General features: G+C 48.8%; 2 protein-coding genes across 6 annotated transcripts; both read right to left on the reverse strand.

The window, feature by feature from the left end:
- Positions 1-42: 42 nt before the first annotated feature.
- Positions 43-11,008, reverse strand: LOC146271019 (SUN domain-containing ossification factor). 4 transcript variants are annotated; one of them, XM_084707285.1, is made up of 24 exons: positions 10,766-11,008; positions 8,620-8,731; positions 8,321-8,461; positions 7,975-8,171; positions 7,344-7,421; positions 6,960-7,095; positions 6,571-6,688; positions 6,322-6,446; positions 6,135-6,202; positions 5,941-6,048; positions 5,712-5,817; positions 5,340-5,360; positions 4,833-4,888; positions 3,960-4,042; positions 3,795-3,860; positions 3,624-3,686; positions 3,394-3,475; positions 1,982-3,262; positions 1,685-1,772; positions 1,406-1,510; positions 1,085-1,233; positions 901-992; positions 749-804; positions 43-607 (listed from the first exon to the last, which is right to left on the reverse strand). In XM_084707285.1, the coding sequence occupies exons 1-24, from the start codon at positions 10,825-10,827 to the stop codon at positions 185-187; spliced, it is 3,816 nt and encodes a 1,271-aa protein (XP_084563411.1). In that variant the 5' UTR covers positions 10,828-11,008; the 3' UTR covers positions 43-184. The 4 variants fall into 4 exon arrangements, with proteins under 4 accessions (XP_084563411.1, XP_084563410.1, XP_084563412.1 ...); XM_084707284.1 differs by having other exon boundaries at positions 43-610; positions 10,766-11,007; XM_084707286.1 differs by lacking the exon at positions 5,340-5,360 and having other exon boundaries at positions 43-610; positions 10,766-11,007.
- Positions 11,009-11,413: 405 nt separating this feature from the next.
- On the reverse strand, positions 11,414-25,386 carry dnm3b (dynamin 3b). 2 transcript variants are annotated; one of them, XM_084707311.1, is made up of 21 exons: positions 25,117-25,386; positions 23,636-23,709; positions 23,404-23,553; positions 23,015-23,218; positions 22,629-22,727; positions 22,130-22,290; positions 21,708-21,850; positions 21,483-21,618; positions 21,188-21,255; positions 20,949-21,087; positions 20,646-20,732; positions 20,442-20,512; positions 20,091-20,142; positions 19,307-19,336; positions 18,521-18,634; positions 14,961-15,070; positions 14,592-14,706; positions 14,119-14,283; positions 13,676-13,908; positions 13,379-13,555; positions 11,414-13,046 (listed from the first exon to the last, which is right to left on the reverse strand). In XM_084707311.1, exons 1-21 carry the CDS (start codon positions 25,275-25,277, stop codon positions 13,004-13,006), a joined length of 2,532 nt encoding a protein of 843 aa, XP_084563437.1. In that variant the 5' UTR covers positions 25,278-25,386; the 3' UTR covers positions 11,414-13,003. The 2 variants fall into 2 exon arrangements, with proteins under 2 accessions (XP_084563437.1, XP_084563436.1); XM_084707310.1 differs by lacking the exon at positions 19,307-19,336.
- Positions 25,387-25,807: the final 421 nt, after the last annotated feature.

Below are 25,807 nucleotides of genomic sequence, written 5' to 3' on the forward strand. Positions count from 1 at the left end.
AAAGCTTGAAAAAGTCTTAAAGAACATTACACACTCAGGGGATTGTCGTATCAAGGTCCAAGCTTTAATCGTCCTGTTTGCATACAGGCGTATCTGTCCCCCTCAAAGGGCAGTGGGGGATGACAAAAGTCTGTTTTAGGGAGGACATGGAGGCAGGGGAGCCCTTATCGAGTTCAACAGGGCCTCACAGTGCTGTGAAACCAAACGTCCCTGAGCGTAGCTCCTTGTTGCCCCTCGTGAGGTCCTGCAGGGTGGGGGTGGTGTCTCTGGTGTCCATCCGAGGAGCCTGCAACAGGTCCACCACCACACACCCGGGCTTGGAGCGCCGGTGCTTGAACGCCCGCCTCTCCGCCCTGTTCTTGGGCGGGGGCAGGTCGTCGCAGAGGCGCGTGCAGGTGGCGATGCCGCAGAAGGACGGCTCGTCCGAGTGGGAGGAGCCTTCGGAGCTGCCCTCGGACGGGGAGTCTAGGACGAGAGGCCGACTGAGGTTTGCACCCCTCGGGGCCCCGTTGCATATAGCGGCGCCGTTGGCCACGGGTGGAGAAATGACGACAGTCAACGGCTTTAGAGTCTCCGCCTTCTCGCTGGGTTTGACTTTACCTCGTTTCTTCTGGAGGTGGAAATTATAAAAGAATAAAAAAAAATAAAAAAAAAGATTATTTAAAACATTGAAAGTACACTGGGTGGCAGGCTTGATTGCCCAGAAATCCTTCCAAGTCACAACCACTTCTATGCAGTTGCTCCATACCTTTTTATTAGCAGGTACAAAAGTCTGTGGTTCCATCATGTGCAGGGATTCTGGACCTGAGAGCAACAAAGCAGCAAATGCTCGGTCATCATCTTAGTGGCTGGAATCAATACACAGACAGTGAAGCCCAGACACAGCTGAGTGTAACTTGCCTTTGGTGGAGGCCAACTGGCACGAATCAGAGAGCAGGAGAGGGTACGAAGCCCGTCTCTTCAAGCTTGTGTCGTCCCGCGAGGAGAAAGACCTGGGAGAAGGAGAAGACAGCGTTGTTGAGGTTAACTTCCTCCAGAAATACAGTGAAACTACTGGGGGGTGAGTTTTGTAGGGGGAGAATACCTGTCTGGGCTGCTGTAGCTGGGGGGCTCTGGGTCGGTGGTGGGGGAGTGGGGCAGGCTGGATATCCGGCAGTGGTGAGAGCACAGCAGCAGGCCCAGCAGCAGACACAGGACCAGACACAGCAGGAGATAGCTCTGCCTGTCGGACACCTGAAGCACACGCGCAGAACAGAATCACCGACTGCATATGGAGGGGTTTGCGAGAGGTGGTCAAAACATCGTCCGGAGGGACCAGAGAGAGCGTTCGACCAGAGCGATAACAAAAACGCGCGTCGTGACACCAATCTAGCATTTGAGCTCATTTCTATCGGAAGGTGCTGACCTCGCTCTGCAGCTGGAGGACACTGACAGACAGGTTGAGGACCAGCCGGGTGATGTTCTCCAGCTGTCCCTGCAGGGTCTGGATGGACTCTGTCTGACGCTGGTCCTACAGGGACCCAGGAGACAACCTTGCTAAGCCACTCAGAAACAAGTCAAAACACTGGCTTCTCCTGTTCATACAGTGCAGGACCTGTACTGTGCATAGAGACCTCCTCTATACCCGCTGTGGCACACTGGAGTGAAAGTGACCGCTTGGTATCCCATCGTTGTTCTTGCTCACCTGTTCCTCTGCTATCCTGGACGTGTTCTGGAGCTTGATGACGGTCATGTTGAAAGCTCTCTGCATCTCCTCCATCTGCTTACGGTACCTTCAACAAAGCACCACAGACACTCTCACTGTCTGATTCCCTCCCCACGCAGAACTTATTTCACCAAAAGTATTTGGTCATGGTAGGGGCAAAAAAAAAAAAAAAACGCAGATAGTATGGAGCTTTGGATGAAGCGAATGCTAAACGAATACGTGGACGTGGGTTTCTGGGCGGGGCGTCTGTGGCGTTGAGTGCGTGTGGTGCCCCACCTCTGGCTGAGCTGCTCCAGGTAGCGTCCGCTCAGGGACATGTTCATCTCCAGGGCCTTGATGCGGTTGTTCAGCCTCATGAAGACCGACTCCTTCTGGCCGGAGCCGTGCACCTGGCTGCCCGTCTTCTCCGCCACGTCGTGCTGCTCGGCGTAGAACTCAGAGTGGGAGGGCGTGTGGGACGAGGGGGACGGGCGAGGTGGTTGCCCGCTTCCGTGGGGTGAGGCTAGGAGGATGTCGTCCACCGGGTCCTCGCCCTTGGTTTCTGGGGGGGCGGTGTGGGTGTGTGGGGAGGCTGTGAGGTCAGAGTCGGAAAGGGAATCCTCGGGCGGGCTCTCCAGCTCTGATGGGGGGGCGGGAGGCTCTGCCGGGGAGGGGACGGCAGGGAGGGGCGGAGGGGAGGGATCGGCTCCGTCGAGGGGGTGTGGAGAAGCTTCTGGCTCCTGGAGGTCAGCCCCCTCCGGGACGGGCCTCTCCTCTGTGGGAGGTCCCCAGGTCTGGTCCTCTGGGGCCCTGCTGCTGGAGGTGCTCATGGTGGGGGTGGGTCTGCCCTCAACCTGCCCCTCCTGGCCCCTCTCTTGGAGGCCCTGCAAATCAAGGGTGGAGGTTGGGGGCATCTCCAAAACCAGGGTGGGCTTGGAGGCGGGGGTGTCTGAGCAGCTGGTCCCGGCCAGGCTGGAGGTCAGGCTGGGCTCAAGCTGAGCCGGCTCAGGCCTGGCCTCTCCCTGCTCCGCTGGGGGCTGTGGAGCCTCCGTGGAGCCTGCTCCCCCATCGCCCTGCTCCAGCGGAGGCTCTCCAGGCTGCGGCTCCCGGGAGGGTGGCTGCTGGGGAGTGTCAGAGACAGGGGGGGTGAGGGGCAGCAGCCAGGCAGGAGTGTAGGTGTGGGAGGGGGGCTCTGGAGTCCTATCTGTCTCGCCGGGGTTCCTCCGTGGGGCCGAAAGAGCCAAACACCGTTGGTGGAGGTACCCCTGGAGAGAGGAGGAGCAGGAGGAGGATAGCCCACAGTAGTGCTGACTCTCCTGCTTCGCCCTCTCCCTCTCTCTAGTCCTCTCCTCCTCCTCCTCGTCCTCCCTGTCCAGCAGGGTGATGGTGGGCTGGGGCGGGTCAGCCTCCTCTTCCTTCATCCAAGTGACGACCATGTCCCCCTCAGGGGGCGGCTCGAGCTGGGGGGGCTCTGTGGGGGGGTCCGCAGGAATGAGGGGGTCTAGAGCAGGGGATTCTGGGACGGGGGCCTCGGGGTCCACCTGGATAACACGTTGGTCCAGCTCTTTGACATTTGGCCTAGAGAGAGAGAGAGAGAGAGAGTGAGAGAGAGAGCAAGAGCGAATGAAAATGAGAATGAATGAGAGAGATTGGGCTTTGTAACAAAAAGAGAGGATGACTGTACTGTTTGACAGAGGGTTGTTACTTACACAGGGGTGAGGATGACCTCAGGGTCCAACTGGGATGAGATGGATGAGTCCGTCACGTTGACAGTCTGGCCTGTAAAGTTGCCTGGGTGGAAAAAGAGAGAGAGAGTCCCGCCTAAACTTAAAGAGAAAACAGCTCTAAAAGTCTCATCAAAACACTAAACATCTTCACTTCCGTTTGAAGACATTGCATGTCTCAGTGGCGAATGAGGGAGCAGGACGTTGGGCCCTACCGTCCAATGTGGCGCCTGCCCCGAGAACGTCCGCGATGTTGTTCACCATGTTCAGGAGGACGTCTGAGAACACGAGAGAACCCCATGACAACCAGGTCTCTCCAGAACAGTCCACTCAGCACACGGCCTTTCAGGCACACTTTGTGGGACGGACTCATCTATGTGACTCACCCGTGGCTGACCCAATCAGGTTGTTGGATGACTTGGCTTCTTGGGGTACATAGCCAGGTGGGTAATCTGTAGAGCGCATTAGGACAACAATGATCCAACGTGTATTGAAAGCAAAAGCTATCCTTGGTCACTTGAGAATCAGTTAGGAGAGTTGGAGGTCGTCACCGAAGTAGTCGTCTTGGTCATCTGGTCTCTCAGAGGGTTCCGCTGTCTCCTCGTACTCCTCCACCATGCTGGTTCCAAACACCCTGAAACACAGACGGGCCAACACGTTTTCCTCTCAGTACCATGTTTGGCCACCAGGAGGCATACAGAGCCACGGAACAGTAAGGAGCACAGGCTTCAACATGAACAGTCACTAGTAAGTAATGCTATACCAGGTATGCTGAACACGCTGTTAAATGAAGGGGTCTAGACTTAAGTCCAACTCAGCATGCACGGCTGTGCACCATTTATCATTAAAAACCAATGTGTTCTACAGTTCTATACGACGACCTTCCTTTGGACCCTAGTGGTTGGCAGACGTAGCAGTACACTGTGTTCCACAGACTTTTCTTTTTTTTTCTTTTTGTATAACGTTTTTATAAGAAACATACATAGGCTGCGGGGCGTGGTCGTACGTTTTGAAGACAAAATGTTCTGCAAACTCCGGGGCTGCCCCCCATCACCAGATGGTTTATTTATGCGCTGGAGCGAGAGTGCCAAGTTCAACAGCACTGGTGTCTGCATGTTACAGTCTGCATCAGGGCCAAACAGCTTCACCAACTGTTTAACGGGGGAGGGGGGCATTAAGCACAGAGCAGGGTTTATATGCCGCCCGACCCCCCCCCCCCCCCCCCCACATCAACTTTAAAGAATGACAAAACAGCTGCAGATGCATGTCCGCAAGCTTTTGGCATCGATGATTATAAATGATCTGACTTGGCACACAAACGCTTATGTACAGCAGCGACACAGAGGATACACAGCAGACGCTCTGGGGTGCGGTGCGGCTAGCTCTATTCCCCCCCGGAGGGGGTCCTGGCGTTCAGGACTGACCTTATGAGACTGAGAGGACAGAAGTGCTCCGAGCCAAAGTGGGACAGCAGCTCCACCTGAAACACACAGACACGGGTCACGTCCTGCGGGTCACGTCCTGCGGGCGCTGGGTTCCAATATGGACCCACTCCACACCAGCCATCAGGTCAAGGCACACCCGCACAAAAAAGCTCAAATCTGGCCTGGTAAGCTGTCCTTTCTTAACTGGTTTGACGGGTGAAATTCACATGGTTAGTATTCCTAAAAGGATGATTGTATTGCGGTTTAGCGAGATCACATGTATGAGATGGAAGGCTCGCTTTAAAGCTTTTGATCCGCACACTCCAATAATTGAACAAAGCTTGCAATGGATTTCTGGTAAATGATGATCCTTTGCTTGTTTTGTTTTCCATGGTTAATGCGCTATCTGCGACGGACATGTTAGCAAGCCTCTCCTGTAGTTAGCACCACCAAAGCCTCATCCTCCACCCTCTCCTCCACAGACCTCTAAGACAGAAAGGGGCTAACCTTTATGTACTTGGTGAACATCTGAAGCAGGAGAAACAGAAGAGAACAGAATTAATAGAAGGGGAGAAATAAGTGCATGCAGGTAAGTCCCTTCTTAAGACTGCTGTCATTGTCTTGGTAACCATGATGACGAGCAGAAGAACGGTTTCAAACGTTTGTCATTTGCTTCCCCCCCCCCCCCTCTCCTGGGTGAGCTCATTTAAGAATCAGAAAACATTCATGGAAACATGATCAACGACACACAGGGAGTATGAGACCCAAACAGGACTGGATAGAGGAGGACTCTAGTCTTCATTGGTAGAGTAGGAATGCAGTAGAGAACAGATGGACTGCAGTGGGACCAGAGTAAGTCTGAGGCTCTCCGGTACACACCTTTACGTATTTAGCATACAGGTGCTCGTCCAACGGAAAGCTCTGGAGCGTGCGCTCGTCCCGACCGTGAAAGGTCCCCAGCTTCAGCCATTTGTTGGTGGGGTACCTGAGGGAACATTGTTCGGCAGACACGCTTCACTGAGCTGTCCACTAGACAGAAGAACCCTTCTTCCAGGTTTTGTGGACAATAGCGCAGTGTCACCCTTCGAGACCTATTGGGGTTCCAAACCTGTCACTGATTGAGACCAGGAAGTCTTTGGGCGTGGAGGAGAAGAGCTCAAAGTTAGCGATGTCCAAACGCTTCACCTGGATAGGCTCGCAGAGCTCAATGACAAACCTGTGGGGGCGGAACGGAGACGGATCAGAACACCAACACACACAGATGTAAAGACACACACACACACACACCTTAGGAACACTCACCAGATCTTGTTGCTACAGGGGTTCAGCATGTACAAGTCCATGTTCTCCATCAATATAGCACAGGTGCTCTGGGACAACAGAATCAACCGGTAAGAATCTACTGACACAGCTCTGGCCAAGACAACAGACAGGAAGGTCCACAACGGACCGAGCAGGGAGCTTCCACGTTGGAAGACAGTGTTTATACCTTAGCCTCTGGGTTAGCCCCTAGGATCTTGGCCCCACACTCCACCGAGGCATAGTTGTTGAAGTTCTTCTGAATCTTCTTCAAAGCACGGGAGGCCCCACTGGAGGAGGTGTGAGTGGCCTGGACTGTGAAGATGAGTGGAGGTGTTGGCCGGGGGAAAAGAAAGGACGAAGAAGAGAGAGAGCGCTCATGAACAGGGGACGTTACTGGGGATATTCAAAAGAACGGGCCAGGGCCACCGGCTCTTACTCTTCTCCTTCTCCACCTCCATCATCTTCCTTTTCCACTCGTCAAATGTTGGGATGTCCTCGGGGTCCTTGGGGGCCACGCTGGGATCCGTCTCCGTGGGAACGTGAGAGCTCAAGCCCTATCAACACAAGTTCCCGTTAGGACACGATGACACACCCGCATAACACGTCTGCATGAATATATAATAATTATAATCATAAAACATTTGATTTGTATTGTGCTTTGTATATTAAAGCAATCTCAAAGTGCTACAGAGCATATCATAATGCAAATGAAAAATAATCAAAGTTAATATATATATATATCGTACATACAAAGTCAGCAGAATAAAATGGCCATTCTTTGTCACACCACACATGTCCACACAGACGAGGAGGGAGATCCAGTACCTGTTCTTCCAGCAAATGGGATGTGTTGCTTCCCAGAGCTGAAGAGTCCTGGCTGCTCTGGACCAGTGCAGGCTCCACGTGGCTCTTGGTCCCACCACCGTGGACATTGGACGTGTTCTCCAAGACCACTGGAACACTACAGGAGGAGAGGCCAGAAGAAGTACGACCAACTGTCACAAGATATTTACATCTGGATCGACTAATTAGGGCATAGATTAGGGCATGTATTTGTAACGCACTTTACATTTTAACAGAAATCTCAAAGTGATACAGTTAAAATGGTCAAAACAAGGTAAGAACATATATATAATACAAATAGATGATGAGAATAATCAGGGCACCCTGTATTGAGGTGAGAGAAAGAACAGGAGAAGCTGTCCTCACCTGGAGAGGTCACAGTCAGCCGAGCCGGCATCGCTGTGTTCGAGTAAAGGCACATCATCCACAACATCACCGGACACGCTGGAGAGGAGGAGAGGGACACAGAGAGAGACAGAGAGACAGAGAGAGACAGAGAGACAGAGAGAGACAGAGAGAGACAGAGAGACAGAGAGAGACAGAGAGAGACAGAGAGAGAGAGAGAGAGACAGAGAGAGACAGAGAGACAGAGAGAGACAGAGAGACAGAGAGAGACAGAGAGAGAGAGAGACAGACAGAGAGAGACAGAGAGACAGACAGAGAGAGACAGAGAGAGACAGAGAGAGACAGACAGAGAGAGACAGAGAGACAGAGAGACAGAGAGAGACAGAGAGAGACAGAGAGAGACAGAGAGAGACAGAGAGACAGAGAGAGACAGAGAGAGACAGAGAGAGACAGAGAGAGACAGAGAGAGACAGAGAGAGAGAGACGTCATTCGCGACACTTAAACGAAGTGAGCCACTCATGAAAAACCCAACCCAATGTTTTGGTTGTTATTTTGCATCTTCCCAGGAGAAGAGCGATGAGTGTAATGACAATGAGCCATGCATCCGAGCAAGCTGGCAGGGGGACAGGTGGAGTATCTTGGCATGCTTACATATCAGAGGAGGAGGAGTCCTGTGCTGAAGGGGGGGTGGAAGGCTCCTCAGACACAGGAACAGAGGGGGGAGGGGGGAGGTCAGAGGTGGGAGAGGGTTCCTGGTCCTGGGCGTTGGAAGCTTCCAGAATCAGCTGCTCTATAACAGGCTCAGGCTCGGGCTGGGGCTCAGTCACCGGCTCCTGCAACTCCCAGGCCTGACATGAAAGAGATGTAGAAAGAAATATCAAGGATCAAACCAAGACACGGGTTACCTCTGATAGGTAACCCTGACTGTCTGGTCTGATACTAAACACAAAGACCAGAATGTTCCTGCAATGACGGTTTGGTCGAAACCGGCACTTACCCGTTCCTCTACCTGTTTCCGGTCCTCTATAAAGGCCAATTCCATCTTCTCGTCTTCATCTTCTTCGTCTTCAGGCTCTTCCTCTGTCAGCAGGTTGTCTTCAGACAGGGACTGGATATGTGGCACCAAGGCCAACTCAACCTGGGCCACACACACACAGTACAATTAGTAGCGCGGTACAGTACTTTTGAAGCTCGTTATGAAAACGGAACCACTGACAACATCATCTGTATGGTTTGACTTTGCAAGGAGCGTGCCCAGTGTGAGACCAGGAAGTAACAGGTTGTGTTCTGCAGTACCTGGAGATGATGTAAGCTCTTCCCTGGGTCTTTATTTGTGCTGGTTTCCTGAGCAGGCGTGTTGGGGGCCCCTGGGGGCGGCTCTGTGCAGACAGCATACCCACTGTAGGGCCTGTGGCACATGGGAGAGGACCATGTGGGTGGAACAGCAGACATGTTTGTTCAAGTCTTCATTTCAAATAACCCAACGATTGTCAAGCCTCGTACCGTCAACACTTTCACGGGTTTTAAGAGGTGTTTTCAATAGCAAGGTAGGACAACAATCCTGTGTACTAACGGTGAGTCACTCTGTACACAAACAGAGGTAGCCGCCTAGTGTCCAGGCTGACGTCATGAGAGAGAAACCAGATGTCCAAGATGCAGCGGCCCACACGTGGTATCTTATCAGTCCCAGTGAGGGAGAGGTCAAAGTCAAAAAACAATGCCATGTGACAGCAAGGGAACGTAGTAACCACACACCATCTGGTGACAGAGTCTGGGAAATTGTCATTGTCACAGCTGTCCCACTCCAGGTACAACTACAAAAAGGAACACTAATGACTTTAACAATAGCTTTCAAAAGTTACTGACTCACAACAGTGTCACATTCCAATGGGTACAAAAGTCTCTGTGTTAAGATGTTTAAAAATGCATCTCCAACCTGACCTTGTAACAAATCTGAATGGACTTTAAGCTTTGTAAAGTAAATCGTCTACGTTCACAGGCATGAGTCACATGACACAAAGCTAGGTGATTTAAGGGTAACAATTGATTAGAGACCAAGCCTTGACTGCTAACAGTTTCCCTTTGAATTGAAATCCATCACTACAGATTCCCACAGGAGTGCTAGCGGTTTTAAAGCATTTATGAATAATATATATCAAAGGAATATAGTCAAGTTTAGGTCTTCTAAATTAGTAGCAAATCCATGATTCAACACTAAGATGTGTCTGGCTGTGTGGTGGTTGACAATCTGACACAAATGTAGGACAAATGCCCCATGTGACTCGCTGGAAAGCAGTCTGAGTCATTTACAGAGCTGGGCTCCACTCCATCAAGTCTCATTTTAAATCCAGGAGGTGTGTCTGTCGCTCATACAATGGTGCTCCACCTCTAACGTACTAAACCTGCATATCAGGGAGCGGGCATGCCCTGCAGCCACAGGAAATTTACATTTTCTGACTGTGCAAAGATCGAAAGATACCTTACACATCACGCTGTCCTCCAGCTCATTTCTGACTCATTCATGTGGCTGTCCAAACTAGCGGTGTGTCAAAGTTCAATCCTTGGAAATCGACTAGACCTCTATAAAATTTGCTAAATAACAGTGAGACAAGGCCTTTACAACAGTAAACATTAAGTTATATGGGGTACATTTCTTACTTTATTCATCTTGAACTGTAAAATATGTCAACTAAAAGTAGGTCAGGTTAACATCCCACCCATTTCTCAGTTTAATCCAATAACATCATGTGTTTGGGGTCAAACAGCAGCAATGACCCAATGACCCACTTGAGCTCTCTGCTCTCAATCTCCTAAAACTATAATGTCATGAACGTACCGCACCAGATGCACTCACTTTACCATAGTCACATCCCGCTCTTGACCAACAACTGTAGCTAGTAGCTAACTAGCTAACAGGTTTACAGAACTCCGGTCGACCAGCTTGAGTGACATGGTGCGTGTCATAGGATCAAATGTAGGCTAATCCTGTGCCAGAGCAGAGGAAAGAGAAGACGTCAAATCTGTTACCCTACGTTAGTTGTCATGGGAGATCATGTTTTCTCCCAGTGCCATTGGGATAAGTACTACTGTCAGACAGGCACCATAGGGTTGAAATTCACTAGCTCCTAGCTACCTACGCTAATCGAATTAGCTATACAAGTGTTTGGCGCACAGTACAGTAGAGAACAATGAGTGTAATCTAAAAGCTGAAAGACAGCCAAGTGCAGCCAACTACTGTACCTGTACATAACCATTATTATTATTGTTGCAGTAGTAGCTAGCTACGTAAGTGTAAGTCACGTTTGACAATGTTTTGCATGTCTTCCAAAACAATGCGCCAAGTTGTGGAATCTTGCTTGGTATGTGACACTTCTCGCTGATAGCAAGTTGGCTAGACCAGCAATCTAGCCACACTAAAATAATAATTCGCAGGTAAACTCACCAAAACAGTGCAGCTACAATGAAGCACACTGACACCACTCGCCACAGTCTCTTCTTCATCATCCTCCAGCTGGGACAAACATTCTCGCCGTTGATGTGAAAAATGTTCAGTCTGCCGCTGTATGATAAACCTAGTTTTGTTATCGTGTAAATGTTTAACTTTATCTATGAGCGCCTCTATTTCCTAGCTTCTCGCCAGGACATGTTGACAGTGTATAACGGCTCAATCTGATTCCGGGTACGGTCAAATCACCACCAACCTGCTGGCAGTTGTTACGTGTTCCTGTTCCGTCCAATGACAATGCAGTAAAACGATTGCGCAGATACACAAAGATACAGCATGGAAGACTGTTCAGAAATGTGTAGGCCTACTGGACTTTCGGATTCACCTAGTTTTATGTAATAATAATACAAGAGTATGGATACCATTATTACATGAATATATGTGATGTAGCACTTCATAACTCATAATAAATGTGATCATTTTAGTATGGTAATTTGGCTTTGTACCGAAATAGGTCAAAAAGACAGTGAGTGATATGTCACTAGCCCCATCTGCTGGTCGAAATGTGTAGTTCCAGTTTTAGTGAAAAAGTTCTCAATGTGCCTGTGACTAGAAAAAATATCAAGAGAAACCATGAACAAAGAATGAGGGAGAGTAAATAAAGTTTATTTGAGAGAGATACAGATACACAGCAAGTTACAACTGATTAATTTCCCCCAATTCAAAGTAATATCTATGTCCTCCTTAGACAATCTCATCATATAACTAGGAAACATGTATGTTGCATGACACTGTATGACTCTTTCTATAGTTAGCTTTGGCAATACGTATCCATGCCAATAAGGCAGTCTAATTTAGAGAAGAGTGTATCAATAGAGACATAGAGAACAATAAGCACTAGATCTTAGTGAGGTCATTATAGTCAATAGTTATACCTCCTTATTAATATCTACATACAGCAGAACAGTGTTTCAATAGAGGACAGGCTCACATACACATGAACAAACTGACAGAGAGCACTTTACACTGACGAAACCACCTTAAGCTCAGACACAGGCTGACTGGACCCATAGCTCAGAAGTGGTGGAGGGCAGGGAGGTTATACATGGGGAAGAAATGCCTTGTGATATGCATCCAACCTGAGGAAAAAGCTATGTGAACTTCTTTCAATGTTTCTCACACAAAGAGACATTTGTATCCTGCCATGTTAGAAGCAAGATCCAAATTCTCCTTTTCTTGAGGTGGCCGGAGCATTTCTGTCCAGTGAGCGAGTGTGAGTTTAAGCTTAAGAGTGAGAGATTTGCAACTTGACCAGTGACACAGCACAGGCATCCACATATGATCAAATGCATGGAAATGCATTTCTTCTTAAAGAACATACTGAATTTGCTTCCCAGTCTTGTTATGTGCATATGGCTGTTACTACACACAGAAACTCACAAAAATCCAACATCAAATTACTCTCAAGGGTCATGATTTATTAACAGCTTTGACCATGAAAAGAAACACAATAGAAACGTCAACAACGTGCAGACAGACGATACATGCACATGTGTCAGCACACACTCACCCATACACATATCATATATATGTAGAATTATACTGTATATATTACACACACACGCGCCCACCAACACACACATTCTAACACAAACCTTTCATTGCTAATTGAACATCGAGTCAATAACACACATGGGGCGTTGTATAATATATGTAATATACTAAAACAAACGTAGCCTACTTATAGGCAAATTAGTCACCCCCCCCCCCCACACACACACACACAGACACACACACACACCCACACACACACACCCATACACAAACATGCAATAAAAGCAGCCTATGTGCCATGCTGCATTTTGGAATAGGGTAGGGCAGTGCCACTGCTGAGAGATATGAAGAAGCAAGTTGGGTCAGGGTTAGTGTCAAGGGGGAGGGGGGCAGGAAACGATGGCGGGGGGCAGGGCTGGTACTCAGAACTGGATTTGCTAAGCAATCCTGGGTCACAGGCGAGCACAAGCGCACATAAAGATACACCACAAGACAAGCACCATACTGTACATAGACACATGGACGTCATCACCTGGCCGGGAGGGGGGACAGTGGTCAGGGGGCAAAGGGGCTCAGTGTCTACATTAAGGGACTAGGGGGTAGAGTATATTTGATATGGGGGGCAGGGGTGAGGGACAGAGAGGGAGGGAAAAGCTCACAAGAAAGAACCCCATGGGATGATTATGGGGGAGCTTGTCTTGTTGGAGAGGGTGGGGGTCGCCGACTGAGGGGGGGAGAATGAGTAGCAGTTTAAACAAACAAACAAGGAGGGGCCGAGAAGGAGAGGAGGAGAGGTGACAGATGAAAAGAGCGGGGGGAGGAGACAAAAAGAGGTGGTTAGCATTCATAGAGGGCCAAGAATAATACGCTGTACGTGAAGAGTTCTAGAGAACGAGAGAGAGACAAAGTCAGCAAAGGAGAAAAAGGCAACCCATTTTGGAAGGTCTAAGAGGTTTTGCTTTAAGACTTTACCAGATGTTCTTGTTTCATGGTAACGTCGAACGGAGAACAGTGTGCGTCTGAACCCTTCTGCACGTCCGTCTGGAGAGGACTCACCTGGGGATGCTGGGAGGAGCACGGTTGGGGCGGCTGGGCACCTGGGGGCTGTCAGCAGCGGTGTTGTTGAAGGGGCCCAGGGGCCCTGGGCGGTTGGGAGGGAGTGGGGCCCCTCGAGCAGCGGGACGCTGGCCCGACGACATCCTCCTCGGAGCGGTCGGGCTGGCCGGGGGAGACCTGGAGAAGGGGAAAGGGGCCGTTTTCAGTTCTTTGGTGAAACTGCCTTTCTGAAACAGAACAGATGCCGTGGAGGTAACACCGAAACGCCCCCGTGGATGTGAGAGGGATCAGGCTCACTTGCGGCCGGCTGCTGAGGGACACCAGGAGTTGTCCACGGGCGGGGGCAGTGGCGTGGAGATGGTGGTGGTGGAGATGTCTCCTATGATGGACAGGGCCTCCTTCAGGGAGTGGTGGGTCCGCAGCACCTCGTCCCTCCTCTGGGCCGTCTCCTGGGACTCGTCCATCAGGGCATTCTGGTCCCCGGCCGAGTACAGCTGGGCCAGCAGCTCTGCGTTGATGAAGTCCTTCACCTGGTGGTGGAGGATGGTATTGCAACAGCTGAAAAAGTGCTTTGGAACCTTTTTTGTTTTTGTGCTACATGTTTAATGCCCAATCTGACTCTTGTTGCTGTTTGAACTCTTCCTGTAACCTAACATATGCTGTTTATGTCAGTGTCCATGTCGTTTGCGCGATAATAATGCGCCAGACATGATGACACCAACACCACCGTCACCACTTACATTAATGATCATGAGGTGCATAATGGTCTTGGGCATGAGGTCACGAATGCACTTGTTGACAATGGCCATGTAGGAGTCCACCAGGTTACGGATGGTCTCCACCTTCCGCTCCAGCTGGGGGTCCATGGAGAAGTTCTCTGTGGTGGTGGTGCTCTCCGTGTCCACCTGGAGGGCCGAGGGAAAGAGGGGAGACACAGCGCAGAGGTCACAGCTGATAGGGACAGCAGGATTAAGAAGGAGCAAACGAAGGAGGAGCATGAGCTGAGGTAAGAAAGATTCCAACTTGGGGGGCTTCGCGCTATAAGGGCTCCCATCCCCCACCCACCGTCCACTACAGGGACCACCCAAGAGCTCCCCAAATAAAAGTGAGCAATGGTGTGTAAGTAATATCTAGTATGAAAAGAGGAAGGGGGACAAGGGGTGGCAGTAGGTGACATCTTTCGATGACGTAAAAGGAAGTGATAAGGACTTACGGTAGCAATCTTCTCGGGGTAAACTCCCGCACGCAGAAGGGAGGACTTCCAGCTGTCGACCTCGTCCTGTGTATCACAGGCCAACTCCAGGGAGCGATTGTCCTTGTACACGTTCCTGACCAACCACAGCACAGACAACAGTGTTTGGCATGTCTCCACTCACAAACAGACATGGACAAATCAACCACCACCACTGGTTTCTGTCTCCCTCTACTGTTTATAATGAATACAGTAATCGACAGACATGAGTAATACTGGAGATAGCAGTGGTTGCTACAAGACTACTACAGCAAGTTGTGTGTGGTATACATCTAGTGGTTGTAGAAGTGGTTGTTTATAGTTAAATCAAGTTCGGTCAGTTTAACTAACCTCGACTCAGTGTTGAAAATGCAAAAGATGTGCTTGCTGGACATGAAGCTCTTCTCAATGTCGCGGACCTTCAGGTTGTCCAGAGGGAGCATGTATTTCTTCTCCTTCTCCTGAGAGTCAGAGAGGGAGAGAGAGAGAGAGAGAGAGAGAGAGAGAGTGGCCAAGAAGCATGAGGAGGGGCACTGGGTTGTAAGGTAAAACATTCTCCAGATCGAACATACTCAAAAGGCTAGCCTTAATATCAACCATTAGTTGCTTTGTTGGTTTGTTTACAAGAGCACCCGGCGTGATGATGAAGGGAAATAAATAGATCGATAAATAGGGGAACACATATAGGGGAAGAGGGGGAGCAAGGAGGGGGAGATGGGAGGAGGAATGAGGGGAGGAACGAGAGTGGGAGGTAGACGGAGGGTGGGCGAGGGAGGGGGAGGTAGAGTGGAAAGGGAGAGATCCCACATGTGGAAGTCATTACTGTGTGGGTCAAGACATAGTCGTTGGCCACGGTGAGTTAGTAAGAAGGAGGGGGGGGCGAGGGGCGGGGGGTTGGGGGGCGGGGGGATGGAGCAGGAGGAAACGTTCAGGGTACGGTGAGGAAAGGGGAACCACAGATGTCCAGAGACTAAAGAGGTATGTATAAAAGCGTCTCTGAGTGCAGCAACAAAGGAGGCTGCTCGTATGGCGTAGTGAACGCATGACAGATTTGAAGTGTGCCTGCGAGGAGTTGAAGAGGGGAAATAAAAAACAAGATAAAACGCTTCTCTTCATCTCTCCATCCCACCTTCCATCTCTCTTCACTCTCTCTCTCTCTTTTATCCCTCCCCCTCTTTATTTCTTCAATATTTTTTCTTTCCATTCCAGAGGGGCCCACTTCCTGCCTGATTTTTGGGAGAGAGAGCGAGCGAGGAGCGAGAGAGGGAGAGATTAAATGACAGCCTGGCGTTAAGACTCAACATCTGGTACTGCTTAACAGCACGCCGACATAGAGAAGCAGGGAGGGAGGGAAGGAACTTATGGAAAGGGAGGTTTGGAGAAAGCGAGGGAGAGCTGAAGAAAGAAACACGGATTGAAAGATGGATTTGCAAAAGTGGTGCTCCTATCCTCCGATCATCTCTGCTTGGATGTCCCTGGAGAGCTTTTGGTATTCTCGCAAGGATCAAAAACAAAAGAATGGGGAGAAAGGGAGAAAGAAGAAGTAACGTTGTAGACCTTTTTGGGTTCTGTTCCCCCATGGGGTCACTTCATCCCATATATGGTCACATGTGTCCCTCCCTCTTCCTCTCTCTCTCTTTCCCTCCTCTCTCACACTCCTTCTTTCTCTCTCTCTCTCTCTTTCCCTCTTTTTTGTAATATCCCCTCCCTGAACGTGCAGGCAGTCTGTCCCGGTCGTCTGAGCGAATGTGCCACGTCAAAGCTGGATACTCTACATGGCCGGCCTGACCAGCGAGGAGCGCGAGGGGAGCGGGACCCGAATCAACAAACAAATAAACAAAGCAAACAAGCAACAGAGAGCACCAAAAGCGCCGAAGCGGACGAGACAAAACCCAGTTTTGGGGGGGTTTGAGATGAGAGGGAGAATCCAACTCCTTGATGCCAAAATGGAGAAGAAGAAAGAAGGGAGGGTGCAGACCGCAACCCTGTAAGGCACCTACTCAGGAACGGTTGAGTCCCCACCAGGCCGGACTCCCACCGACTCCTGCTCCGTCCACCCAGTGTTCAGACTACCTGTTCATTGTCATACTAGTGTACAGTAGTCTGCACATTGGTTAGACTGAGCATGGAAGCTCTTCTCTTTGGGGCTGCTCTGGAAAGGGCTCGCAGATGGTTTGATGTGTGGTCACTGGTCCTTTGAAATGTTTCACTGTGTCTGTTTTAGTTTTCAGTGGTCTCAAAGCAATCTAATATCTCCTCTCCATATTTCATAATGATGTACTTTCAAACACAAAAACATTTTGTGGAATAAACTTGTATATCTCCGACTGTCGACACTAACTGTAGACTTTGAAATTGCTGTGAAAAAAGTGTGTTTTGTTTAATTTCAATCCTGTGTCTTGTAAAAGTAATCTCGTAAAATGTATTGTGCAACAGCAATGTGTGAGTGTTGGTCTGGAGCTGTGATAAAGATGTGGTGGTCTACCATGGAGAGGGAGGAGTAACGGACAAGCAGCCAATCAATCAACTCATGTTTCAACTAATCAGATGCTTTTTTGTGTGATCTTTTGCTTGACTGGGAGAACACAGGAAATACTGAGAAAATGGTGATTGTGTCCAACATTAGTGTCCAACACAAGACAAGGGGCTGGCAAGAATAATAGTTTGGAATTAGTGTCATAAAAACATCTATTATAAAGTGTAAACTCAGGTCACTAAATGTTTGGGGGTGTTTGGCAGAGTAAGTGATGATGCTGACAGTAAATTGAAAGACTGGTAGTGGAGTAAATCTGGAACAAAAGTTACTATGATATTAAAATCTGTAGTTTTGAATTCAAATAGTTCATGTAATGAAGTTGGTTTTAAAATAAGAGAAGGAGCCCTGCCATTTAACGGAGTGTTCCTCCTCAGCAAATCAGTGGAGGCTCATAGCTGTATGGAAGTGAAAACCTGTGATTTTACTCTGAATAATTCTGCTTCCAAATGCACCATGAAAAAGAGAGCAACTTGTGGTTCCATGGGATTCATGAGTGTGTGTGCGCTTGCGTGTCACGTCAGTTGGCCTGGGTGTGTGTACATCACATTTTGGTCATTTTATATGCGTGTGTGTGCACATTCGAATGAGTATGTGTGTGTATGACATGTACAAGCTGAGGTGCAGAAATGTTTATGAGGGTATCAAAGATGTATACCAATCCTCATCAATACTAAGGGACTATTCAGAATAATTAACACTAAATACTGGGATGAACTATTCTTTTGTGTACCCCCTGCATGCGAATATGTAGGGATGTTGGTATGGGATTTGGAAATGTTCCAATTGTGGAAACAGAACCACATTGCCAAACCCCAGGAATGAGAAAAGAGTTGTGGAGAGGGAAAAAAAGTCAAGAAAAGAAGGGAACTGCAGAAGAAGACAGAGTAGAAAGGTAGCACAAAAAAAACACCAGAATGTGCACAGATTACAATTAACCCATGATTCATGTGATGTCAACCACTGACCAGCGGCTGACCGGATTGTCTGAGGGAGTTGCCGTGTGTCTGCCTGTCTACACTTGCTGTGCAGAACTTCCTGGAACCTGTACAGCAGGCACAGACAGGCAGACAGACACCAGCCCGTCAAGTTATAATGGACACAACATCTGACCAATAAAGAACCAATGCTACCTCTTTGAGAGTGGAAACACCAAAAGCCAACCAATCAGGGGACAAGACTCAGAAGCGATGAGTCAGAAGCTAAGCGGGTATGGATGATACGATGCCCAACACTGAACGATTGCACCAATGAATGTTTAGCCTTGGAATTTATAAACCCATAACCAGCTGCAATCCATCAATTTCTGGTCACATGTCTCAGCAACATATGTCCAATGAGGGCTGGGTACATTCTGTAAACGGTGGGCGGACCTCACCTCGTCATCTTTGAACCAGGACAGGCTCTCGGCAGTCAGCACAAACCAGTACTCCTTGGCTCCTCCCTTGATGATGCTGATGTTACTGATGGTCAGCCAGCCCTTGCGGATGACCTAGGATGTGGGGGTGGGGGTGGGGGTGAGGGGGGGTGGGGGATGGAAATGGCCAAAGGTCAGTTGTGAACACAATAGCAGCACTATGCACAGAAGGAGGAGGCACTGGGGAGGGTATAGACGGGAGCGTTCCATTCCACCGGAGTGTTCAGTACCTTATCAAACCATTCCAATCAAGTTCACAAGCCTTGTCCATCACAAATCATTGATGGCTGACAATTAAAAATGCGATGAAGGGTGCAAAACTCCAAGTTACTGTGTGAGTATGTGTCTTATTGTGAACAAACCAGACCCTGAGCATGTCACTGAGTGGCAGTGCGGGCTCACACAAGGCACTGTGCTGACAGCCACAAGCACAAGTCTGATACGGTGTTAGGTGACCCACGTGTTCGATGCTTACAGCTCAAACCCACCATACCCCCGAGGGAAGTGCTCCACGTTAACTGTGTTAGGTGTGTCAACCATTTACACACACAAGCCAGTGGCATAGAGTTAGGTGATTCATTTGTTAAGTGTTTTTGGACAGCCCAAGATTCACTAAGGGGGGTTACCAAAAAAAGAGAGGATTGTATTGTGTGTTAAACAAATCTACGATTTTTGGCTAAATCTAGCAGGTAACCCCCTATGGTCAAAGGGCCTTCAGCAGTGGTACAACTTAAACTGGTCTCTTACTATCAGGCCTGAGGCAGGAGGAGAGGAGGCCTAGAACAGGAAGGAAGTGAGGCATTAAAACACCTAGGGGCTGGGTACCATTATGCACACAGGCACCACGTCTGATACAACCTCGGGACTCAAATTTGTGCCGTATGCAGCTAGCTAAAAGCTGCAGCGGTTAGGTGAGATCATGTTTGCATTCCTCAATAGAAGCCAGAGATGTGAAAAAAAGCAGAACACGCAAATGGCACAGTTGAGCACCACCCTATGGGCAAAAAGTGTAACTGCAGGCAACCAACCCTAAAGACAAACCCCCCAGTAAGGAATACTTACCACCAGACACCCACTACAGGGCAGCTCAGAATCTCACTAAGGGATTGGGATGAAATGCATGGGGACACCTTGGTGACATAAAAGGGGTTTAAACAGAGGGAGACGTCTCAACACAGTGATGATGTAAAAAAATAAAAAATAAATAAGGTTTAAAAAAACAAAACAACATACAAACATGAATTGAACTGAAATAACAACAAACTATAGGCGCACAAATTAACTCAAGAAGGGTACAACATGCAAAATAATATTAAAATTAAAAATTAAAACCCTAGGTGTGTGTCTCTACATGTGTGGTCTACAAATAACTGGCAGAGACCAATTAATGGAAAAGCACAGTCACCATATCTGGTTGTATTCAGTAGCCCTATCCGCTTCAACGTAGAACAACCAGTAGCCCTCAGTCCCCCTAATTGGGTGTGCCCGACCTTCTCCCTCCCCTGAGTGTGAAACAGGAAGCGTGGCTCACCTGGTTTGTTGCTGAACTCTGCTTGTTGGTCTGGCTGCTCCTCTGCTGAGCACTGTGGAGGACAGCATGTGTGGGAGACAGTGAGGAAGAGAGAAGATGGGGAACGTGGAGAGATGTGCAGCCAGGCAGGCATGGGTCAATTGAGCGAGTGTTACACCGAGTTAGAGAAAGAGAGAGTAGTCAGTGAAAAAGAGGTCAAGCAAACGAAAGGTGTCTATACAGTATGAATGTGTGTTTCTAAATGGCTGAAGCAAGTTTCGCTACCTCCTATGTGGTTCAACAGCACTTTGCACAAGTGAAAAATTAGTACATTATGATGAGTACCATACTGGAAAGCCATTAGACATTTACTTAGCAAAGCCAATGAAGTCTTCATGGTTGGTATTGATGTAGGACAGCTGGACATCAATCAGCAACAAAACCTTTCATGGAAAGGACACACAGAAAAACATATAAGTGATTCATATACACACACATTAACAGTCCACGAGAGAGTGTGTGTGTGTATGCTTGAGAGAATGCAAGTGTGTATGAGTGTGTGTGTGTGTGTGTTACCTGGTCCTTGGCCCTGCTCTCTCTGTCTCGGATGTGAGAGGTCACAATTCTCTCGGTTTCCTCACGCAGCCTGGGGAAAGACTCCAGCTGAAAAGCAACAAAAAAGAAACAGTTACCGTGTGTAACTCCTGGTCGATCTGCAACACAACATCCATCCCTTCATCCATCCATCATTTTCCCAGAAATAAAAAACACTCTTGAAAGACACCATATGATACCACGTTTAATATAAGATATTACATTATAGTATATTATATTATATATTTCTGGATTGTATATTGGATTGTGTAATAATGTGTTTACCTTGTTGGTGCACTGGCGAACAGTATTGATGAGCTCCTGGATGACCATATCTACACACTGGATGCAGGGCTTCTTCAGTTTCACTATCTGCTTCTTCACTATAGCCTCAAAGGCCATGTCTGGAGTGAAGAGGCCCGTCCTGGAGAGTCAGGGAAGAGGACAGCAGTGAAGCCAAGATGGCCGACACAGGGGAAGGGAAGTGTGTGTGGATGTGCAGGTTAGTGCCAGTAAACACCCACCTGATACCATGGATGTTCTTAATGGCGTAACTTATTTCCCGACGCATCTCTTTCTCATCACACTCCATCTGAGAGGGAGAGGGGGAGTATGAGAGAGAGGAGAGAGAAAGACAGAGAAAAAAAGGAAGAAAAAAAGAGAAGGCGGGAAAGCGGGAAGAGAGAAAATAAAACAGAGATAAGAGAGAGAGAGCAAAAGAGTTCGACCCTTTTGAGTGAGAGACAGACGAAGAAGAGAAAAAACCACGAGAGAGTGAGAGAGGCCAGCGTGGCAAGGAGAGCGCTGCGAGGGAATCACCTTGACCAGCTCAAAGGGGAAGCGCTCGTGGAAGATGCGGTTGATCTTGGCTCCACCGGACAGCTCCACCGTGTCCACCTGGTCTCCTGAGCCCTCGATCCTCTTCTCAAAGTCCACGGAGAACTGCTGCACCATCCTGCAGCGGCACACAAGCACAGCCATCACAACAGAGGGGCTTTAGTTCTGGGGACTTGTCTCCTGATGAATGTGGGCGGGTCTACTCACTGCAGAAGGGCCTTGGTCTTGCGGGAGGGGTCGTCTGGGCGGAAGTGGCGGTATTCCTCGGCCTCCTTGTCCAGAGCCAGGAGCTGGGTCTGCAGCTTGCTGCGGAACGCCGGCAGGGTGTCTCGGATGTGGTTGGTCAGTTGCTATGGAAATGCCACGCGCACCAGCAAAATACATCAATTTGACATCGCTAAGGAGATTAAGGCTTTGAGTTTTTTGTTGCATTGAAAAGTTGCATAATCCAAAGGGGGGGGGGGGGGGGTATAGAATGCTTTGTGCTAAGATACGACAAACTAAAGACAGAACACTGTGTCAACATTTTGGCATGCGTCCTAAAAAGGAGATGTACTCTACCATTGAGTGTTGACAGAGATGTGAAGAGGTGACTGGTTCAGTGCACTGAGAGAGCAGCGGCCCCCTACCTGGTTGAGTATTTTCTGCAGGCGAGGGGTCCCCATGCCGTCAGCCATGTGCCTGTAGGACGGGTGAGACAGGAAGAACTTCCTCTCAGCTGCCAGGGCTGCTTTGATGTCCTTCCGTCCATCAATGTCCTTCTGACTGCGGTTCACCACGCCGATGTAACCTGAGAGCCGCCCACCCGAGGGAGAGACAGAGAGAAGGGTGAGGGGGGGGGGGGGAATTCAAAGGATAACACCAAGGAGATTAAGAAGTGAGAAACTCAAATGTTATATATTGAGGACGCGTTGGGACATCGATGATAGGGTCTGTGACTGAGAGTGTGGGGGTGAGATAGAGGGAGTGCACTGACCGCTGAAGAGAAAACTACAGAGAGAAAAGAAGTAGAAAGAGAAAAGAGAGTGAAAGACAGAGAGAGAGAAAGAGAGCAATGCAAAACATATATGAAGGGAGAAAGAGAGAGAAGGAAGAGACAGAGAAGGCGTGAGGCAGTGCGACCCCCACCTCGACGAAGAGGCAGCAGCTTGTTCTCCAGAATCTCCCGGGCATCCGTGCCCTCGTCCATCAGGTCCAGCTTTGTGATCACCCCAATGGTCCTCTGGCCTGGGGAGGGGAGAGAGGCAGGGCTTGAGGGGCGGGGAGGTGAGGGGTCAGGACCTGAGGCTAATAAGGTTGACACCAAAGCTTTAAGGCTAACCCAAATAACTAACCATATCTCCTCATGTCTATTTTTCTATGGGACATCACTCCCAGTGGCTCATACACCTACATTGTTCCATTACGGTGGTTCACTTGCAAAGATGAACGTAAAACAAATTAACCACAGACGATGCATATGCAGGTGTATGCTGTATAGGCTTGTGTTTATAGTCCGTGGTTTTTTCATTTACCCTGGGGGTCCACATCTTTGGCCAGTTTGAGGGCGTCTGAGTTGGCCAGGTCGCTGTTGGCCGGGGTGACGGCCAGGATCAGGCAGCTCTCCCTGCAGATGAACTGCATGATCATGTCCCTGATCTGCTGCTCAATATCCGCCGGCTGGTCGCCCACTGGCACCTTGGTGATGCCGGGCAGGTCGATCAGGGTCAGGTTCAGCACTGCAGCGAGGGAGGGAGACAGAAGGGGCCCACGGCTCCACTGAATGAGTGAACTCATCTACCAGCTCGGTGAGTGTTGTGTTTAATCGGCACGGCCACCAGTAGACACGTGTGGCTCCTGGCAGTACCGGTGTGGTGTAGATAGAGATCAGATAGGGACAGTCAGCGGAGGGGAGCTGCCTCACCGTGGGGGGAGTACACACGCAGGTTGATAGGGACCGGAGAGATGCCCTTGTTGGCTCCGGTGATGCGGTCGGTCTCCGCCTCAATCTCCTGGCGAACCTCGTCAAAGTCGGTGAACTTCTTCCCTTTGCAGTGAAGGAACTCGGCCCATTCTGGAAGGATACAGCAACAGAGTCATGTGGATCTCCATGGAAAAGAATGTGTGTGTGTGGGTATGTGTGTGTGTGTATTCACCTGCATTGGCGCTGATGAGCTGCAGGACGAGGGGCCTACGGGTGACAATCCCAGAGCCACGGGGCAGGAAGTCCCTGAGGAAAGACAGCCAATCAGGACACAGTGAGGAGGAGGGGTTTAACTGGATATGAAAAGGGAGGTTGCGATGGCTATGACATTTTATTGAAGATGCCACTTGCTAACTTGCTTCTGGGATGTACAAATAATTGTGCTTCCAAACAATCAAATGACATGCCTTTGCTACTATACAGTCTCCAGACCTGATATCACTTCATCACCTTTCATGTAATGCATCTGATGAGTAGATTTGGCTACTTGGCTGCTAGGATACACCAAATGTCTGACATACCTGATACTGATGCTTTTAATGTGCACATCTGATTGACCTCATGTATGAAAGGTCAACATAGAATGATGTGTTATGACAGGACAAGGAGTATCATTTACAAACCATGACCTTGATCTACACATATCTTACTGCAGCGATGTGTGTGTGTGTGCCTAATGTGTACTTTTACATCAATTCATACATTCAGGCCCTCTGCCACACCTCACAGCTCGGCTAATACTGACAGCCAAATTGAAACAGTTCTAGATTAACATATATGGATCGAGAGGCCTCCAGGGTTCCCCCCTCAAAACATGGCTATTCAGCTCTGTGGGGGCCAGCTCTAGACAGATGGGTCATTACTCAGCATCGCAGGTCTCTGGGGTGACAGGTCCCTGACTGATGATGCTGACTGAGTCTGTGCATTAATCTGTAACTATAGATACCAGGGATACCCTCCCCAGTGCACCCACGAAAGAGGAGATCGGTTGTTTTATCAACCGGTGTCTCCTTACATACTGTAGGTTCATCTACAGAACAGGAGCAGGTTATGGATGGATGATGTTTAACATCATGATCTTAAATCTACTGATTTCTTAACTTTCTCCCAGTCTGAGGCATTAATAGGATAGACCTTGCTATTTTTTTTTTTATAAACATCTCAAGGAACTGTAGATTACATACATCATGCTACCGCACTAAATGCACAACATCTGTAAATATGAAATTAAATGTACACACCCAGTACAGTTTCACAAAATGTAATGGATTTCAAAGGAAATATATCTGAAGTCCTGTGTAAACCTCACATACCTAGATAGACCTACCTAAAATTGTAATAATGAAAATTGACATTTCAGGGGTTGATGTAAGCCTGAATGTGCTACCCGTAGTGGTTGCTTTAACCCAAATACCAGCTCCCCTGTCATACATACGTTAGAAGTGTGTTAAAAATAAGATGGTGACTACACCGGCGAATGAGAGTAGAATGGGGACACCGAGCTGTGCGCGTCATCATAGCAAAACAGAACATAATCAAATGAGTAATAAATGGTCAACAACTGTGGACGATCTGACACGTGCCACGACAGCCCTGAGGCTGACAAACAAGGATTATCTATTTATGGTGGTCAATTAAGCGTTGCTCACTTACCTGCCTACAAAGTTCTCGAGCACAGAGCTCTTGCCAGCGCTCTGTCCGCCAACCACTGCGATTTGAGGCAGATCAAGATTGCAGCTCTGACCGATGGTACTGAAAGCATCCTGGAGCTTGTTGACCATCGGGATGAGGTCCTCCATTCCACGGTTACCCATGGTGTCTGCAGACTGGGGACTCGAGATCAAAGAATGGAGATCGGGGGGGATGCGGTGCTATATTGTGCAGGCTACCGTACTTGTAGATGTTGTGAAGTCATCTAGCCGCGCATTGCCCCGAGCCAAGCAAGGGTCGAATTGACTGAGGAGAGAAAAAAGACAGACTATTGCGCAGTTTGCTTGCCACTACCGCCAGCACACACACCAACACACCGTTATTTTCAAGGGCATTTGTAGTGCAAATCCTTGTTACAACCCAGGTCTATATATACATCTCTAAATCCTTGCGTTCGAATTTACAGCCTACAGGCTACGTGTATGAGGTTGAAATGATTTGCGTCGCTTAGAATACAGTGGTGCTTAAAGGCAATATAGTAATAATTAGATACAAACGAAGAAATCGTCTTTAACATAATCTATTGGAATTTGGCATTACCCTTTCTCAAGGTTCCCTTGGCGTTTTCAATGTCCAAGCAAACCAGTTACTGTCGCTGTCCAGTTCTGAAGCGGCAGGAAATAAGCAACAGCGC

The sequence above is a fragment of the Hypomesus nipponensis genome, chromosome 10 (genome assembly GCF_054491055.1).
Source record: "Hypomesus nipponensis isolate SF chromosome 10, ASM5449105v1, whole genome shotgun sequence".
Lineage (NCBI taxonomy): Eukaryota > Metazoa > Chordata > Actinopteri > Osmeriformes > Osmeridae > Hypomesus > Hypomesus nipponensis.

Excerpts from the sequence above, each read along its gene's own strand:
- LOC146271019 (XM_084707284.1), bottom strand. The coding sequence starts at position 10,827 with ATGATGAAGAAGAGACTGTGGCGAGTGGTGTCAGTGTGCTTCATTGTA. Across the intron at positions 6,689-6,959 it reads CCCATTTGCTGGAAGAACAG|GGCTTGAGCTCTCACGTTCC; the intron begins GTACTGGATCTC and ends TTGTGTTGATAG. Across the intron at positions 1,773-1,981 it reads CTGGAGCAGCTCAGCCAGAG|GTACCGTAAGCAGATGGAGG; the intron begins GTGGGGCACCAC and ends GCTTTGTTGAAG.
- dnm3b (XM_084707311.1), bottom strand. The coding sequence starts at position 25,277 with ATGGGTAACCGTGGAATGGAGGACCTCATCCCGATGGTCAACAAGCTC. Across the intron at positions 22,728-23,014 it reads CAAAGATGTGGACCCCCAGG|GCCAGAGGACCATTGGGGTG; the intron begins GTAAATGAAAAA and ends TCCCCTCCCCAG. Across the intron at positions 20,513-20,645 it reads AGAGCAGGGCCAAGGACCAG|GTTTTGTTGCTGATTGATGT; the intron begins GTAACACACACA and ends TTTCCATGAAAG.